This window comes from Podarcis vaucheri, assembly GCF_965113315.1.
Source record: "Podarcis vaucheri genome assembly, chromosome: 2".
Lineage (NCBI taxonomy): Eukaryota > Metazoa > Chordata > Lepidosauria > Squamata > Lacertidae > Podarcis > Podarcis vaucheri.
This window is the reverse complement of record NC_138760.1, coordinates 95,041,193-95,061,847: the sequence shown is the minus strand read 5'-3', so window position 1 is coordinate 95,061,847 and position 20,655 is coordinate 95,041,193. Positions and strand designations below refer to the sequence as shown.

Genomic DNA, 20,655 nt, shown 5'->3' with positions numbered 1-20,655 from the left:
TGGCCCATCAGGATATTGGCAGCCATCAACAAGTGCCTACTCAGTGACAGTCGGCCACTTCAGTTAGCATTTTAGCTGCTGTCTTCTCACCAAATGCAGCTTCTGGGACAACTTTAAGGGCACCCCCACCTAAAACACACTGCGGTAAACTAGTTCCTAGGTTATCAATGCATCAAAAGTGTGGTAAAGCTCCCCATGTCCATAAACAGCTGTAACTATCTTGCCAGTCAAGGCATTCCAAGCCACCAAGCACATGGGGTGACAAAGATGGATACACAGGTACCGCCAGACTAGTTACCTGCTTCTTCAGAAAGAGTGCAGCCCCATGCAGAACTGGCAACTGCCCAGTCTCTTAGACATGAGAGTGCCTCATCCATATTGCCTCAGTCCTGCTAGGACTCTGCTTTTTCCTAGTTGCAGAGAAAAAGTCCTATATATGTCCAAGTGTACACATGTAGGAACTATATATACTGAATTTGGAAGCAGAGATGGTACATGTGATCCCACTTCCTTCTTCATGGTAAATCTAAGAAGTGAAAAGTGGTTATATCTACTTTCAATGTTCACCGCCAATTTCTTTAGCTCATTTTTCTCCCTCCTTCAGCCTTGCGCAAAGACTGAGAAACTAATGCAGATTATGTCAAGCACGGTCACTTACTTAAACAGGGGTCACTGAGTGAAACTGGTTATCTACAAGTTTCCATAACCAAGGCTTGCTTATTTAGATTTGGCCTAGAACTGCTACTATAAACTCTAGATCAACTGAGTTTCTTCATAAATACAACTTGTGTCTCGATAATAGGAAACAGTTTGTAATGTGACAAAAACGTGTGGGGTACACACACTACTTTTCTGGAACCGAATGCCGCTACAGAAACAAAATATTGGGTTCCCCTTTTCTAGATAGTGCTGTGGTCAGTATGAAAAATGTCAGATCTGCAAGACCACATTAAATGTAGCACGAGACTCTTAATCTCAGGGTCACGTTTCAGTGTATGAAACACTGCGGGTTGTGTGTCTTCAGATGCACATGCATGCACAACTGAATTGAGTTTAACTGAATCAACAGTGCCCACACTAAAACAGCCTGGGTGTTTCTTGCTCTGTGGATGTTAAGTTTCAGAGGCTTCCATGAGTAATTAACTTTGACAGGCAATGTTTAGTAAAAAGGATAGAAATTCAATGATTGCAATGTAGATGGAAACATTTAGCTAGCACAGATTCTCTGCACGGCTGTCTAGGAAACTTTGAGCACACAACCTTTCTTTTCCTTTTTTTTAAGGGACCATCAATCCAGAAACATTGCACATACATCAGGATTTTAAGGGTTTTTAAAGGGACTCAGCATTGTTGGTCAACTGAGATTGACTTTATAATCTGCTGTTGTCTTCAAAGAGGAGCAAGGGGATCATTAATGTAAAATAAAGGGCAGAAACTCATTGTGTTGAATATATCACATGCACAGACAGTAAACTCAGAAAGCTCACCCAAACATACTCATATATCATTCACATCAAGCCTGCCAAATTTCAATTCACATTTTGGTCACATAGTAGGCCAAAAAGAACGAACCATAATATTACTAATACTATTGTTGAATACTCAAGTAGGTATGAGTCCATTCTCCAACAAAAGCTTCTTTCCTGAAAGATTTGAGGTGAAATAGTAGCCTTTGCAAAGGTTAGCAATCATCTGTTAATCTTAGATCAGAGGTTCCCAAACTGCTTCATTCCAGTGGTCTGCAGCATGTTGTTGGAGACAAGAGATGGCAGCACATGGATCATATTTAAGATTCAAGTAAATTTCAAATTTTTTATTGTATTTGTATTGCTTCTTCTATTTGTTCTATTGTATTTTATTGCAATACAATTTGAATTCTATAGAATTCAAATCACAACAGAATAAAATGCAATATAAAAGCAATAAAAAGCAATAAAAATATAATTAAAAACCATACAGCATCTAGCACATCACATTACAATTGCTACAATAGGCAGAAAAAAACATTAAGTGTTCCACCAAGACCCCCCAAGTGGACTGTGGAGAAAAAAATGTTTAGGAACTACTGCCTTAATATGATTATGGAGCAATGGATCCAAACTACAAGAAAGAAGATTCCACCTAAACATTAGGAAGAACTTCCTGACAGTAAGAGCTGTTCGACAGTGGAATTTGCTGCCAAGGAGTGTGGTGGAGTCTCCTACTTTGGAGGTCTTTAAGCAGAGGCTTGACAACCATATGTCAGGAGTGCTCTGATGGTGTTTCCTGCTTGGCAGGGGGTTGGACTCGATGGCCCTTGTGGTCTATTCCAACTCTATGATTCTAAGAAAGAGCCTTTACTGCTTCATATATTTCACTCAAGTAAAATGCTCAGACGATGGGTAGCTCTCAACCTGCAGCAAGAAAACTAACCACGAATAGGAAAAAAAATGCCAAACAAATTCAAAGAGATTGGGATACCAATTCATAATTCTTCACTGCTCTGGCTCACACAAGATTCTCTCAGTATTTCATTGTGAGGCTCTAGTTTAAGGTCCTGAGTGTCTACTGCACATATTTAAATCTGGAAGGCATAATGCAGCACGGTGATCGAGTGTTATTCTGAGAAAAAGTTTCATAATATCTATTACCAAATGTATGTCTGTTCTCATTTGAATTTATCATCCTATTAGGTAGGTAAATTACCTTTAAACCCCTTTTTGCTATTTTATGCAGCGACAAAAAAGCTTGCTGTTGATCGTTCCCATCAAGCCGAATATAAATTGCACCATGGTTGCCACCAGTTGAAGGTGTGTTGCCAGTGTCTAGGGCAGGCATAGGCAAACTCGGCCCTCCAGATGTTTTGGGACTACAACTTCCATCATCCCTGACCACAGGTCCTGTTAGCTAGCGATGATGGGAGTTGTAGTCCCAAAACATCTGGAGGGCCGAGTTTGCCTATGCCTGCTCTAGGGCATCTCATCCATCTTACTCATTTGATCAGTTAAAATGGGTTCACATTGAAATTGTGGCTTGCATACAGGACTTGTACTTGAGCTTTTCAGTGCTGATGTATAAGCATCTCAGAATCTGGCCGAATCATGGTTCTCAAACACATGTACACTGACTTGGTGAAAGACACTATACGCTATGGGTGCCACATGGGCACCTGAGACCAAAGCATGGCCTTTAAAGAGAAGTGCAAACCTATAAGGAACAGGTTGGATTCTCTTCTCTGAACTGGTAGACCATCAGCCAAAAGCACCTCTGCCTACTCCAAACTGAGCTGGTGGTTGTTGTTGATGTGTCATTCTTCAGAATAGGAAGGGCTTCAAATACTAATAGTTGCTTTATTTTTATTTAGTCTGCAGAAATATAGTGAACTATGCCCAAAGTATTATTTGTACTAAAGTGCAATTTTTTTTTGGGGGGGGGGAATCCCAACAGCCGTGTTGTAGTAGTCACATTTATGAAATAGATGGCTTAGGAAAAGTGTAAAGGAGATTGTTTGTTAGAAGAAAAAAGCATACATGGCCTCATTTTGCATTTATGTTGTTCTCATGCCAAATCCAGGAATGGATTTTTAAAAAACCTGGGCTTACAAGAGCATTTTTCAAATGAAAAGGAGAGTCAGCAAAAATGTAAGTTGTAGGTGGTGGACCTCACCAAAATGAGGTATGCTGCAGACAACATGTATGAGAAAGGGGGGGGGAATGTCTCCAATGCCTCAAGGGAACCATACCACAAGCAGTAAAGAAAGATTTTACACACACTGGAGAGAAAAATAAAGAAGGTTGTGGTTTTTTGTTTTACATTTTATTAGTTTGTAGTACATCTCAGAAGCAAGCTAGCATTAAGTGCTCTAGTGCTACAGAATGCCAAATAAACGACCTCTTGTAAAAAAAAATATATACTGTATGAGGTTTTTTAATGTTATTTTTTCCACAACCATCATGTTTTATGCATATTAAAACCGCCACAAAAGTTGGCAAAATGTCTGTACTCTTTTTTCAAAAATGAGGTTTGTTTAAGCCAAATCTCTAGATCTCATCATAATGAAATTTGACTGGAATCTTATGGCTGATAAATCAGGCAGTGACAGATCCATCACTTTGCAAACTATCCCCAAGATTTTCTTTAGTGCAATTGCTCATACCAGGCCTAAGCAGGTTGAAGATGTGTGTGGGAAAGTGAGTCCCAGGTATTATGGAGCAAAGGGGTGATGGGTGGCAAATGATGCAGGTATATGAAAAGCAGGATAGATAAGATTACCTATACAAGTATGTTATATTTTAGAAGTTTTCTTAATGCAAGGTAGTATCCAGGAACTTTGCTATTCTTTTCTTCGCTTATGCTTAGGCAGTAACAAGCTGCTTCTAGACTGTTCTGATTTTTGCTTGGTCATTTTCTTATCTGGGAAACTGCTGCTAAAAGAAAAGGAAAAAAGAGAAAAAATTAATCTTAAAACTGAATGTAACAGAAATGGATAGTAGTTATCTTAAGACTTATGAGTCATAAATACAGTGTAGTCTCTGTAAAGATCAAAAAGAATTTCTCCCCATCTTCAGCTTATCGCATCTACATTATGGGCAAAGGCTGATTAAAATAAGGCAATATTAACATAGCCAAAGGTCAGAAGAAACCACTCAGGATTCTCTAATCCGGCCTCCTGCATGCAGCTCAGATATTTATTACAAAAATCAAATTCACATACTTGAGTTTAGCTAAAGCATTCATTATTGAAGGACATCCAGTTCTGATTTTTAAGACTAAATCAGGGAGAACTGAGCAACCCCTCTGTCTCAAAAGTTAATACCCAAAGAGATCATTTTGTACAATTTTTTTAACATTCAATTTCTTTATTATATGACACTGCAGGCCTTATTAAGCCATCTATACTGATGTAGAAGAGGAACCACATGTGGTAGGTTTATAATGGAGATGATGAGTTTGTCCTAATGAACAATACAACAATTTTGAGGGTGCCTGACGGGAGTCATGCAGCCAGTATTGTATCTTTTGGCTTTCCCAACAATGGATCCGGACAAGCAGCTGGAAATAGGTGAGCAAAGTGGGGATTTGAACAAAATAGCCTTAAGCAATAAAAGCTTATGCCCTAACCTCATGCTGTGTCTTTTCAAACATTAACAGTAATCTGAATATATAATATATGGAGGGGGGGGAGAGAGAAAACTCACAATCTACAGATGCTTTCAGTCTCCTGCAGTCCAGCACATGTAAAGTTGTATCCAACGTTAATCACAGCAGATGCATTAAAATTAAAAGTCTGGACTAACTGAGGTCCGTTGAGTGCTATGGGTCTACTGAGAGAGTAGAACTGAGTTGGATACAACGTATGGTCCCAGTGCTAATCAGTAATGTGTCGAAAAAACAGGAACAAAGTTACAAGAAGATCAGATAAATGCATTAAAAAAATTATAATCTGAAAGGTTAAGAAAATGGTAAAATGTTGAAGAAGTGGAAATGTTAACCGTGATAATGAGGATCAGAAATGGGCAAGCACAGATACAGGGCCTTATGGGGAAACGGCTCCCCCTTTTAATATTACATAAATATACTAGTGACATCTCGTAACATTTAATTTGAAAAGGAATTTCTGCTCAGTCAGAAAAGGTAATTACATTTTCTCCCATGGCAGGATAAAAACCTCAGATTTCAAAATGTAAAGTGCTACTATAAATAAAGGCTACTATTGCAAAGTCAGAAGACAACAGGAGTGAATGCTGAGGGGGAATTTAAAAAGATAAAAGGGTATATTGATCAAAGCCCAAAAATCTATACACAGTCTGCTATAGTGCTGTCATTTTGAAATGTATTATATTCATTAATTTAAGGCGCAGGGAACATGAGGCCCACTATTCTACCTGGCCCATAGTACTATTGCCAGGCCAGGCCCGCTCTTCTCAGGCCACAGCGCTCACCAATCCTGCACCATGCCCTCCTTGACTGCTTTCACCTGACTGGAATGTGCCCTCGAACTATGATAATGTCTCTTTCTTAACTAGCTAAAGAGATAGGTAGGCAGGCGTCTGTAGAAACCTTTGACATTTTCATGGCTAGAACGTAGCCTACTGTAGAAAATTAAGAGTCACATCCAACAAGGTGCTAGATTTTCACTGGCATGAGATGCCTGGAAGGCTGACTGTGAGGGAAATGAGGCCTTTGCTGAAAAGGGTTCCTCATCCCTGAATTATTTTCTATACTCAAAGTATATACGGATTTAACTTACGGGGGTTTTAAATTTCCAGTGCACCTTCACAGCAAGTGAAAGCCTCATGCTTTCAGTAAGACCTACAGAACTACCTTATACTGACTCGAGCTGGTGGTCCATCTTGTCTAGGTGCCACAGCCACAGAGTTCAGCAGCTAATTGCTTATTTAATAAATATCTTTCCTTTCAGCACAGGACCCAAGGCAGCTCACAGCATAAATGAAAACAGATACAACTAAAACACACAAAGAACACAAATATTTTTTGAAAAGCAATTAAGTAAGTAACCCTATTAAAACACCACTGAAAACCCTCAAAGTGCAAACACATCCACACACACAAGTGCAACACCCACTCTCAAGAAGACCTTGTCACAACAGCCCATTAGTGGCCTGCCAGTGAAATGAAAGCAAAGGCTGGGCCAGCCTAGCCTGCTGTGGAATGGAGTTCCACAATCTGAGAGCAGTCCCCAAGGAGGTCCTCTTTCATGTCCTCACCAAATGGGGCTGTGAAGGTGGCGGGGCTGTGAAAGATATTGAACTCCAGACAGGCTTCTGGAGGGAGTTAAGGCCCTTCCAATATGGTTCAATGTTCAACCAGACTCAGAGTCTGCAGCTAAGGAAATGGAACAGGCCCAAGGCTCCGAGTTCACTCTTGGAAACCCCTGAGCCTAAAGCCAACTGACAGGAACCTACAACATGCATGTATGTAGGCATACATAATTTTATTTGCATGCCACCTTTCTATAGTTCAAACCGTGATCAAGAAAGCTTACATGAAAAAAAATCTAGGAACTTAGGAAATGTCAGAGAGATCAACAAACAAAACATCAAAAGTACAGAAGCAAAATAAACAATTTCCACATATTATATATAATAATATCTAACATAAAGTTACAAAAATGAATAACAGCCAAAAAACACACCCTGAACAATATCCCAGTCCAAGAGTTCAGTAGCCTCAGGTTTTTGTAGCTGGAGTGAGTCAGGGTCCTGCCTTCCCAGGCCAGGTGGAAAAGGCCTGCAAGGCAGGGAAGAGGTCTTCCAGGACTCACATCCAAGATGGTCTCTGGCCTCTTCAGCAACCTGCCATATCACCAGGGCCCTCATGGGTGCCTTTCCCTGAGCCTGAGGAAGTAAACGCATCCCACGGTGCCTCACTGGGTCAGGTGTGAGGTTATAGAATGCAACAGGGGGAGGAGTGCTAATCTTCAAGTCAAAGGGTTGGCGCTTTAAGAATCTAGGTTACCACAAAGAGTGGAGGAAATGCTTTAAAATGCTCAGTCTGCTCTCAACCTTCATTGGAGCACATTGCTTCCTTGGAGCTATCCATGGTCCTGCAACTCTTGATCTGCCTTAGCCCATGGGATAACCTGCACCAGGTCAGTGGCAATGTACTCTGAAAGGCAACAGTTTCAGTGGTTGTCCTCTCCAGTTGTTCTTGGACTACAACTCCTATCATCCCAAACCTTTGCTGATTGTGGCTAAGGCTGATGGGAGTTGTAGTTCAACAGTGTATCTACAAGGCACCATGGTGACTACCTGCTTTTAAGTCTCAGAGAGCGGTCTTTCCAGATCCTGCTTTTCAAGGGCACTTTAATTAGAGATGTTGGACCTCGTACATGTTAGATACATGTGCTATCATTTAGCTCTGGCTCCTCCCCGTGACACAGGGAGCTACTTGATTATATGCCAGAATAAAAGACCATGTAGCTCAGCTGCCACTTTCGATGGCCTCAGGCAAAGTTCTTTCAAATATCTGTTCTTCCTTTTATGTCTCATTTGTATCTCACCTTTCCTTCAACGCACTCAAGGTTGTTGAGAACAAGCTGCTAGGGAACATACAAATAACCGGGGGTACTCTAGATGCAAATGGTTATGGAGATCAGGTCAGTATCCATTCTAATGACTGGGACCTGATGATGTGAATGAGGCTCTTTTGCCTATCCATCCCACTACTTGCTCCCTCAACCCCTGCCCCTTCTGGCTTGTTCGTACAAGGCGGAGAGGCTGGCAGAGTGGGCTCATCAGGTGGCCAAGTATCACTGAGTGAGGGGGTGGTCTGCACCACTTTGAAAGAAGCAATGGTGCACGTGCTCCTGGAAAAGAAACCTTCCTGAAGATATTTGACAACTACCACCCGGGTGCTAATACCCTCCCCTTTTTAGGAAAGGTGCTTGAAGCAGTGGGGGTGGTTCATCTGCAGGCACTGTTGGGGAAAAACTGGACCTGTTCCACTCTTCTCTTCTTTTCCATTGCCAGGTAAGGATGTTGGGAACCCACATAGAACCCAGTTAGCTCTGCCACAGCCTGGTGAGCCAAAGCAGGCTTCCCATATTGATGCTCCATCAGCTTTTGGAGACCCAACTGCTTAGGCAAGCATTCCCCTGATCTCCTGACATGCTTTGTTTTCATTGCTGCTTCAACTCTGAAACTCAGTGTTTCAGCCAGCTTGTTTTCTTGTACGTTTTCTATGCGCATGTTTATTTTGATGTTTTGATGAAATTATTTCATTGCGCATTGCAATTATGTGTCTTTTGTAACTGGCTTTTATGCTTGTATGCCACTCAGAAGCCATCTTGACAATTAAGTGGTATATAATTGAATAAATAATAAGATGGCAGCATTAGCAACAACTTTGGTAAGTAATCTGGAAGAGGCAATTGTGTGGACCCAATGAAGCATGAGCAATTCCATGGCATATCTGGTCTCACATTCTGTACAGTAATGCTGGGAGTCTTTCTGGGAACTCCCTCCCAAGAGAGGTCTGCCCCATCCCCTTTTTAATAGCCTTTTTAAAGTTCCTTTTGGATTTTAAATGACTGATATATTGAATTGGTTTTAGCTGTCTCGTGTTTCTACATAATTTTATTACTGCAGTGTGCTTTTTTTCCTTTTTTAGTATTAGTTTATTAAGTGGGGTTTCAAAATGTTAATTGATGGTTTCACCTCTGATGGTGGGTGTCCTCGTGCTCATCTGACTGTCTGAAGTGAATAAACAAAGTTTCCCAAAATAACTTCCTTATCAAATAATTGAAACCGATTGCAGAGCTATAACAGCCAAGAGAGCCATGAAGTGCACTTACACTAGAGAGAGAAAGAGAACCTTATTCAAAAAAACTTAACAGTCCCTGAGATTACTATCATTTCCCTGTTACCAAGTGGACAGGCAACTATGGACTCACAAGCTCCACCATATGATTCCCCTCATTGCTAACTATTATTTTATAAGAACAGTTTTTACACACAAAATGCTTTCATTTTGCTCGCCATTAAACTGCATGTTTCCATACTGGAGCTGAAGTTCAACATTTTACTCAATGAACTAGGAGAAAATTATATTTGCACAGAAATATAGTGTGTCATTGTTGTTGTTGTTGTTGTTATACACCAGAAAAATGATTGTGAAATGTATGCCACTTATTCCTAAGTGAGACGACTTCTTAAATCTGCAAGCCAGTTTCCAGGAATCCAACATCACAGTTTATACATCATCTTAGTTCTACTGCCAAAGGTTGCGCAGGCATCCAGCGTAGCTGTGCCAGACTGGATCACATCAAATTAACATGTAAAGCATTAACTATGCATAATCCCAGAAGGAATGTCTTCCTTTATGGTCACTAATTCCTAGCACATGGTTGCTTCTTCAACTGCACGACAGTAATTGAACAAGACAATAAAAATTGGACAGAAAACAGAAATCGCTGATCTGAAAGTCTAAACATGGCATTTCCCCAAATCAGAACTGAAAAATAAATTTGCTGTTTTGTGCTAGAGGAGAGCTGTTGTACACCTTGGTGCCTAGCTTTGATAAACACGTGAAGCAGTGGAAGATGAGTTCTAACAAGAACTCAAAAGATGCATCAAACTTTGCTACAAAAGTTGCTCAGCTAAAACAAGCGATGCAAATGCTCTACTAATAAAATGTATAATTGCTGATGTGCTAATAAGTGTGGTTTCTTTTAAATAAATAAAAACTTAGGATGTGAGTCGGTGCGAGTTCTATGGAAATCAATAGGCACAATAACTTTGAGCAAATTAAATTAGTGACAGGTTAGAGGGAAAGGAAGGCATTCTGTGTATACCTGTAGAGGATCTTCAAGCCATTCATGCAATCCTCCTTTTCAAGAGATCTGCAAGTGCTTTCTTATGGTGACAGAACTATCATGTTATTTATTTGAACAGAACCACAGCATCAGCAAAAGCCCATTCTACACAATGGAAATAACATCTCTCTCTCTCTGCTTCCTAGAAGAAGCTGGTAGCCCAGAAAGGCTCCCAGCTCAAGAAGAAAAACATGCAAGTGAATGAAAAATAGATTTCTACAGCCTGCATCTTTGCCCCTGCAAAGAATGCACAATTCTTTTATAAGGAAACCAATCTCTCTTCATTTTATGTTATTTCAAACTTTCTTCCTTCTTTATTTTTTATGCCAATGGATGGAGACTTGTTTGTTGTAACTTCTGAAACCCTTTGTGACAACCACTGGGAAAAAGTCATGACCACCTGATGAAGACCAATGATTTAGAGCATGGGACCCTCACATTCATGCTTGTTGGAGATACAGGAGAGGGCCTTCTTGGGGGCTGCTCCCGGACACCAGAATTCCCTCTCTTGAGAAGCTCCTTGCTTTTCTTTAAATTTAAAACAATGATTTTCTTTATCCCAGACTGTGGATCCAGACCACTCTGAATGTCCTTCAGCTCTTAAATACAAAGTACGCCAATAAAATTGGATCTTTGGCTGTTGAAAATAAATAAAAGACTTAAGCACACTGAGCTCCCCAAGAAAAAAACTCACCCCAGGTGGTTTCCCTGTGCAAATTCTGTCCTACTTCAGCATCACCAGGACTAACCTTGCAGACAGTGTTTTGAACCCAGTTTGAATTGCATTTCAAATTCTGATTAGTCACAGAGATGGAAAATGTTATATGTGTACCAAGCCTGCACCCACCAGGATTCGTCATGTCACATTTGAATGGATCCTGAAATCTTTCATGAGACAACAAACCAGTGTATAGTGGATAATCTTCCCCCAGACATATCAAAATGTATCGCAAAGGTCCTTTAGGTCTGTCTCTCAGTTCTGCCTAACAAAGGAAGCTATAGTAACAAGAAAAAACATGGCACTGCTACTACATCCACTAGAGTCTACAGAATAGCTGGAATGTTTTTTTATATACAAAAAAGGGACTTCTGTTATTGCTGCTAGCTTAGCTGTCAAAGTAAAATGTGTCATCAAAGTAAAATTATAAATTGCCTTTAGTAGAAACACAAGTTGTTTGATGAACTACTTACAAAATAAGCTGTTATCTAAAAATGACTGCTGAAAGCTAAAATATTCGCACTAAAACATGTTGCATTAGCAAATAGGTGGGTTGCTTCTTTTGGTGGGGAGAAAGAGGAAGAGGAAAGAGAAAGAAAGAGAACCATAGGAAAACCTTACAAGGTAAATCCATAACAATCCAAGAAGTACACACATGCATACTTCATGTAGCTACAACTATCCTCCAAAACGAAGGGTTATCTTTCATATAAGCAAAAGTCTGGTAGAATTTCAGCTACTACTGAACTGGAAAGTAGTATTTAAGCATTGTAGCAAAACTACCAGAAGTTTTACAATGAAATGCTTGCTTTAGCTGAGTTTTCTGAATATCTCTGAATAATTCTGTTCCCAAAACCATTACATTTCAGTTTCAGTGTCTGAACATTTCCCATTGTTTGTGAGTCACGATTTTTATTTTTGTTTCTTATTTTTACTAGCAGCAAAGAAAATACAATTCCAAGAATCAATTTTGTTGGGATTTTAATTTTACCAAGGAATGCATCCTTGAAATAAAAACCTGGCTGATGGTTAAATAAATGAAAAACACACAGCTGTCTGATGAGCATTTTTCATTTGATTCACATTTTCACTTTATTCAATTGATGATAAATTGTATGGCCTGGAAAATCTCAAAATGTATGCATTTAAATTCCTTGATGTGCCCAGCCCTGAAATTTACAACACAGCAAAATCAAATGATGTAAAAATAAGTCTAACAATAGGATTTTTCAAATGTCACTAAAACAAACACAAACCCTGCACCAACTAAATTAAACCTTCCATAAATCCACTGCCCTTCTATCCACTAGAGAGCAGGGATAACTAACATGGTGCCCTCCAGAACTTGTTGACTACAATTCCCATCATCCCTGACCACTAGCCATGCTGCATGGGGCTGATGGGAGTTATTGTCCAACAACATCTCTAGGGGGCACCATCTTGGCTACCCTGCACTAGAGAAACAGACTATCTACATGGGAATCAGGTCCAAAGAGATCAAAGCAAGTAGAAATAAAAAAATTTCTTCCAGTAGCACCTTAAAGACCAACTAAGTTAGTTCTTGGTATGAGCTTTCGTGTGCATGCACACTTCTTCAGATACACATGCACACGAAAGCTCATACCAAGAACTAACTTAGTTGGTCTTTAAGGTGCTACTGGAAGGAATTTTTTTTTATTTTGACTATGGCAGACCAACACGGCTACCTATCTGTAACTCAAAGCAAGTAGGTTAGGAAAGAATAATGGATTCTGGAAAATACTCATGGTAAGACTTGGGGAGGAAGCAAAGTACAAAAGTTGCAGTCACACTGGACAGCTATCTTCTCCTATGCCACCAACGAAGATCAGAATGAAGGCAAATCTGAAGACAAAGATGGCAAACCTAAGGAGCGTTCTTTGTTGATTTTAAAACTTTGCATGGTTAACAAAAGAAGAAGTAGAAAATAGGGTGGGTGGGTACAAGATAGCTGCTTATTCCGAAAGGAGTCCCATGTAACCAATTTACATACTGACAAAGACAGGGCATAAAATCCAACTAATCAAAACTGTAACAATCCTCAGATTCTCACCCAGTTCATCCTATTACTTGCATTATGATAACGCAGCTTTGAGTGCCCTGCAAGACATTTTCCACTGTAAGAACAGGATGCTCACTTTACTCAGTGGATCACTGGCCTGATCCAGTAGGCTCTTCTCATGTTCTTCTTATGTCCTGTGAGTGCTTTAGATGAATGCATTCCAGTCTTTGTCTACAAGGTATGGAGCATTCCCTCAAGCTAACTCACTGTTAGAATCCCCCCCCTTTTTTTTTTTGCAATGAGGTGTGGAGAACTAAGAATGATGTTGGCTTTTCCGATATAGCTTTTGGAAGCCTAGTTTTGCATGCAGGATCTAATCTAGATTACCTGTGACTACTACCTACTGGATAACTTGCATCTATTGAAGGATCTGGAAAGAATCAAGAGGGATTTTCCACTTCCGCTTACTACTACCTGCTTCTCTTGGTTTCTTTGCTCCGACTCTAGAACTGCCTCTGGGTGCAATGGCAGTCATCTATTTAACACACACCGGTTTGAAAATGTTTGTAACAAGCACTTTTTGTGGAGCCTTCTGGGCATAACACCTTGCTCCAGACAGTGAAGAGAAGCATTTGCCTAAAGATTTGTGAAATGTTCTGCTTTCTTATTCTTTTTACAAGTTTTAGAACTATTTGCTTCCTTTATGTCTTGATGCCAAAGGGACCCAGATTTCCTTTAAAATAAACTCAATATTACTTTTTAATTGCATATTCTGCCTTGGGGGTTTTCGAGCAATTGTGCACTGACGCCATCCAGATATTATTCATGTATCCAGTCTGGTACAGTCTGGAAGTATCATGCACGCTAGACTGATATATAGAAAATATTAGGGTTTTTATTATATTTATTTTTTACACAAGAGGATTTTTGGAGGCTTTCCTGCAGCCTCTGGAATTTTCATTTTTAGGAAATTAGGTGGAAGGACGGAAAGGTCAGGGAGAAAATCCAGTTTCATCACCAACAACACTGCCACCGTCTTCTAAAGCACAGGGCATTTTCTAAGCTCTGACCAAGATTAACAGTTAAAATAGTCCCTGCCCACGAGATCACAATCTAATAAAGAGAAAGGGAGAAAGTAATGGAAAGGGGGAAGAAAGCAAACAAATTCAGGTGCCTGTGCTTGAAGCTACATAACATCAGCATCATGATCTAATCAGGTGGGCCTTCCTGCATGTGCTTAGTCTTCTGTCAGCCCTCAGCGCTCTGGCTAATGCCAGAATCCAGCTCAGAGGTCCCAGGGAGACTGGTTGCTGGGGTCAAATGTTCTTCCTGGAAGGGTGGGGGAATCAAGCTTCCTGCTGCTGTTCCTTCTCTGGCCAATGGATGGCAGCCAGGCTAATATTCTTACCATTGATGTCCTTCCTGAGAGGAAGCCACCCATTAGCCCTTGGGCCCCTGCTGATGGCCAGGATGTCATGGATCCTTCAAAAACTGTGTTTTCAGATAACAGGCCTTTCATCTCTTAGCACAGCCACAGGAATAAAGCCTAAGTTTTGTGTTCTGTGTGTGCCCATCTAGCAAAACAAAATTTTTGCATCTGCTTACAGTTGATGGCGATCAAGTTCTGAAACTGGATTAAATTAGTGGTTTAATCCAGTAACAAAGAAGTACTCCAAACAAGTGTTGAACTGCCTATGGGAGCAGACAGGGGGAGCAAAACATGTCAATCAAGAATGCAGTTACCTTTTGCTAACTTAAAAAAAAGAAGAGATGGGGGCTCTAAGACAACTGAGCAAGGAGAAAAGTGGCAGAGAATAGAAGCCACAGCCAATGCATAGAAAGGATGGGGCAGCGCATGTGTTGTCCTCTCGATTTTGTGAGGCTACATCTCCTCTGATCCTTGGCCACTGGCCATGCTGGCTGCAGCTGTGGGGTCCAACAACGTCAGGAGGGAAGTATGTGGGTTACCACAGCTGTAAGGGGGCAAAATGCCAGTCCATGTGACAAAATCGTGCAACCGTTTCCCTGCCTTCAATTTTCTTATCATTGTGATAGACATATGAAGTTGGCTATTAAAGAGAGAGGCAGGGCTACTTACTGGAATTATTCAAGGCTAGCAGTTGGAATCCAAACTGGAATCACAGTTTGACAGTGTACTGTAGACCTTCAAAGAAATGCACTCTTTTGCAGCTCTTAAACTCTTCTTTAATGCTTAAACTAGAAACTGCTCTCCTCAAAACTTCCTCTATTTTTTGTCTGCATTCGCGCTCATTCCAAGGGTCTGGAGCCAAGCAAACAAGACATTTGCCTACTGTGTTCAATTTGCTGGCATCTTTTGTGCTTGTCGAACTACCAACCCACTCCAGCATTTTGCTTACGTAAGTCGCAACAGCAGCCAAAAAATTCGGATCTAAGATTATTCCCCCCCCTCACCAAGGGAGATCATGTCTGACATCAAATCAATGAAGCTAAAAATAATTTTTGACACATAGCATGGATAGATGGAAAAGGTAACTGATTCTGTATCTGAATGTGATGTTTGGAGAAAAATAAGACAATTGATTTTCTACTCCAACTTTAAAAAAAAACAAAACACCAAACTAACTTGATTGAACATTATTCCAATGGCACAGTTTCATTTGCTTTTTCCAAGAAAGCATACACTGAGCATTTTTCATGGCAAGGAAAAAAATTATGTGGAGATTACTTTAGCATATTAAGAAGCCAGAAATTTTTTTTTAAAAAAACTGGTTTTACATAAACATCACTGAGCAGAGAAGCATGCTTTACAAATGCACAGAACAACATAACAAATATTTAGAATCCTACCCATCACCAGCCTGTGGGATTGACAATGTAGAATTTCATATTCTTATAAATGTGTAAATTTAAATTCTTTTGTTTTGTTTCAGTATTTAAGATTTCATTACCTGGTTTCTTAAGTGCTCTGGGGTGGGGATTAACTATAATTTGGGGATTTAATGATTCACCTTAAAGACTAGTAAAACAGAGACTTGTATGAATTCCCTCTCACCATACTAATCCAGTGATAGTTTTGATACTGCCATGGGTGCTATCACATCATAAAAAAACCCCTTCCGTTCTCCTAAGTCTTGAAAGAAACCTGCAAATGTCAGGCAGGCAATGACTCTCCTCAGCCAAAAATCTAAGAATCTGAGTAGCCCAGCTACAGAAAAACAGGACTGTCCGAAGATTGCAGCACACAGCACTAAATCTCTCTGCTGCCCCTTTAACTAGGTAAGGAGCTGGGCAGAGCAGAAGTGGAAAAGAGGCAAGACATGGGAGGGGAAGACTCAAGGCGAGGCTGTCAGCAGAAGAAAAGGGAAGCTGCTGACACAACTCCAGTAGGTTCTTGGCAAAGGGAGTAGGAATCTTGAGCCTAGGAGCACAGAAGGCACAACGAGGAAGGAAAGATCAGGTGGGTGCCTTTAGCGGAAAAGAGGTGGTCTGAAGTAAAGGAAGGGTAAAGAGCAGGGCTAGGGGCTTTGGTGGCGAGCTAGGAGAGGGAAGAACTAGGAAAGCTAGGTTTGGGAGGGGCCACTGGGTTATAAAAACCTTATAAACACAGAATAATGAAGAGAGTACGCAAGAGTCAGACACGACTGGACCTAATGGTCAGGGGTCCCTTTACCTTTACCTTTTACACACATTGATGACTCAGGGTAGGCTTGGGAGTTGCAGGCAGGTGGCGTGTCGAATGTCACCTGCGGGTGCGTCAGCCACCCACAACACCCATCTCCCCCAAGCTGTCAAAATGAAGGCAAAGCGGCGCAGCTCCCCCCTTCCCCCAACAGCTCGGGGTAGGCTTGGGAGTCGCGGATGGGCAGTGAGGCAAATGTCACCCCCCTCAGCGATGACACCCAGGGCGGTCCGTCCCCCAACATCCCCTTCCTATGCCTCTGCATATGCAAACTGAAAAATACTGTTCTAAATTTGTGCTAAAAATGTCACTCTATTACTATCGCTGTTTTTAGTCTTCGTGTATTTTAAAGTAAAATTGTTGTGTAATTTTATCTTTTTTAAAGTCCCGTGGCCATCCAAATAAAATGTTATGGTTCTTTCCAGTTATAATTTTTTTAAAAAAAGATTTTTAAACTATAAACTGAGTTCAGCCACCTCTGCAGGTCATTCACAAAGAAATAATGGATCACGTGGTGCTGCTTCCAACAGGTAGTTCCAGTAAAACATATTAATATACTAAATGCATTACTCTCCTCCAGAGATTCCACTTAACAGCAATTCAGAGAAGGAGCACTTCATGCAGTAACAACTGGAAAGGGAGGAAAAGCTCTGCCTCTTGTTTTGGAAAAGCAATTTTCACAGCTTTCTCACCATGGCCAACTGTGCATCAGAAGCTCACAAACTCTCAGTCGTGAGGGTGGGCAGAACATTGCGGCCACCTCTGAAACTTCTTTTGACATTGTAAATATTAAAGCATAAAGAAGTGGAGAAAAGAAATGACCAAGAACTCATCTAAACCAGACTTTCTCAACATGGAGCTCTGCAGATGTTGTAAGCTATATAGCCCCATCATACATCTGGAACATACCAGGTTGAAGAAGGCTGATCTAAACTGTATATCCACACTGATCTTTTCAATAGGCCAACTGGCATGGTCTAGAACAGAGGTTTGCAAACTGTGATCCAAGATTCATTCAGGTGATCTGCGGCACGTCTGTAAAAATGCAAGTAAAGATTATACAGCATCTAGCACAGCACATTTCAATTGCTACAATGGGCAGAAAAGTGGTCCATATTACTGGAAAGGTTTGGGAACCACTGGTCTAGAGACACAGAATGTAGTTATATTAGTGAACCAGGTTCGACACTGCAAGCTGCCTGAATGGGAGACTTTACCTGGGCAAGAGAGTAGCATCCACCGTAGTTAATGAACAAAACCATTCACCTCCTATACAGGCTGAGGCTTCATCCTATGCATACTTACCTGGGAGTAAGCCCCATTAAACACAGTGGGATTTACTTCTGACTAAACCCACATGGGATTACAGTGCAGCCATCTTACATATTCTTGTAGAATGACTTAAATTGCTGCTGAAAGAAGTAATTATTTCCTCAGAGGATTAACATTTGTTAATATGGTCTCGGATGCAAAACCCTCATTTGCGTTCTCTCTTGAAACCACCCCATCCCTTAATATCCTTGAATAAGGGTGCTGCATTCTGCGTCATACTAGAGCAGATTGGATCAAAATGATTGTTCTACAAAAGAACATTTCTGCCACACAATGGGAAAAGCAAAAGCAATTTAAGTTTTACGCATGCTTTCTGCCTAATTTGGTGTTGAGCAAACTACCTCCCAAGTGATGTTATTGCACTTAGAAATGTTATTAGCTACCATCTTCCAAACTAACTGCCAGGTTCACATCAGCCTCGAAATCTTACTGACTTGGAGAAGATCGGCAAAGAGGAGTGGGACAAAATACCTCCTGAGATGTGTGCAAACCTGGTGGCCACCTACAAGAAACGTCTGACCTCTATAATTGCCAACAAAGGGTTGTGCCACCAAGTACTAAGAACAGATCGTGAAGCTGAGGCTCCAATACTTTGGCCACCTCATGAGAAGAGAAGACTCACTGGAAAAGACCCTGATGTTGGGAAAGATGGAGGGCACAAGGAGAAGGGGACGACAGAGGACGAGATGGTTGGACAGTGTTCTCAAAGCTACCAGCATGAGTTTGACCAAACTGCGGGAGGCAGTGGAAGACAGGAGTGCCTGGCGTGCTCTGGTCCATGGGGTCACGAAGAGTTGGACACGACTAAACGACAACTAAGTCATCTTTTGCAAAGGGAACAAATACTTATTTCACTCATCAATCTCTGACTTTTAATTAGTTGAGTGCTGCAGAACCACCTCATCTAGTTTCTTTGTCCAAAATTAGGGAGTTTGTATATGCAGACTATAGAGAGAGGTAACACAAACACTGCTCAAATTGAAAGTCCCCCCCCCCATGGCGAAACAAGATGGGAGAGACATGCTTTTCTTTTCTGATTTTCAAGATCAGAACTCTTTCACCACATTGCCCTTGCCCTTTCCTTACCCATTTCACACAGTACACAACAAGGAGGCTGCAAATTATCAGCCATTATTAGGGTACAAGGACCTGGCAGTGTGAGCCAGCCCTGATGACTAACAACACATTCATCTCACAGTTGTACCTGTACTGACAACACTCTCAAATGTTCCGCTTTATGCATTAACAACTAAGCTCCCCAAACTGCCTTGGCAAGAGATGGGCAGCCCATGAATCTTCCATTCAGCTTCCACAAGAATACACCCTCTGGAGAGGCAACCTGAAGAAAGGACAAGGCACAGCATAATCCAGATACAAAGCAGTCTGTGGAAAATTCTATGCCTGCAGAGATTTTGAGGCTTCTCCTTTTGAAAGAAGCAATGGCCAGGCTTCTCCCAAGGACCCCTTCACATCTTCCATCAACCCTGACCATTGTCCATGTTGACTGGGGCTCAGTTCAACAACATCTGGAGGGCACCACGTTGGGGAAGATTCAGTTCAACAGCCTGTTTCCAAAAGCAACTAGCCAGATGGGTCTGGGAAATCCACAAGAAGGGCCTGAAGGACATCGGCCCCTCCTACTTTCTGCCACAATCCCACAACAAACGGCATTCAGGAAATTCTGAAATCCGAAGATCCCAGCTAGCAATCATGGCTGATGGTAGTCAGAAGGCTTTCCTTCCATACAGTTGTCTAGTCTTTTAAATCCACCTAACCCCGTGACCATTGCCAACTCTTAAAACAAAGCCCTCCTAAAGCAGCCCACCTTTCATAGTTCAGCAACCTGCATCCTACAGTGGCTAACCATGTAAGCCCCCAAACAGGAGTTGAAGGCCATAGTCATCTCCTTCTGTTGCTTCCCTGGAATTCTGTGCCACATAGCCTCTGAACAATGGATGTTCCATGTGGCAATCATGACTTATACTCCATGAATTAGCCTAGTCCTCTTTTAAAGTCGTCTGAGCCAGTGGCCATCACCATACCATGTGACAGTGAGTGCCATAAAATGTTACATATAGACAATTACTTTCCAGAGCAACAGAAAATGTTCTCCATTATCAATGTGATAGCCTTCCAAATATTCCTTCAGCCACCATATTGCCTGTTAACTGTCTCTTCAGAAGGCTAAACATAGCCAGTTCCTATCAAAGTAATTTGTAGGATGCCAGCATAAGATAGCACTGGAATAAATTCAGGGCCGGATTTAGGTTTGAGGAGGCCCTAAGCTACTGAAGGTAATGGGGCCCTTTATATATCCCGCTGTCCTTCGTCAACAACAAATTGTCACTGTTTTTTGTGTTGAATATATGCTATATGGTAATTTATGGACCTAATAGGTATCTAAAGCCATTTGCACATGTTGCCATGCAATCAGTCCATGCAGAACGTAGGCACCCTATATATAGAAATGAGCAAATCAGTGATACTTTAGGGAGCAGCCTAGCAGGCGGGGCCCATTACTTACATCATAGGAGCCTACACAACACACAAAAAACATTGTTGCTGTATGTAGGTTTTATTTTATTTGTTTTTTATCTTATATTTTGGAA

General features: G+C 41.1%; 1 protein-coding gene across 2 annotated transcripts in view; it reads right to left on the bottom strand.

The window, feature by feature from the left end:
• Positions 1 to 3,773: 3,773 nt before the first annotated feature.
• Positions 3,774 to 20,655, bottom strand: part of RAD18 (RAD18 E3 ubiquitin protein ligase) — a 115,951-nt gene continuing 99,069 nt past the window's right edge. For both annotated transcript variants that reach the window (XM_082210175.1, XM_082210176.1), the window contains one exon: positions 3,774 to 4,406. In XM_082210175.1, the coding sequence (XP_082066301.1) occupies positions 4,313 to 4,406 (94 nt within the window). In that variant the 3' untranslated portion in view covers positions 3,774 to 4,312. The remainder of the gene's footprint in view (positions 4,407 to 20,655) is intronic.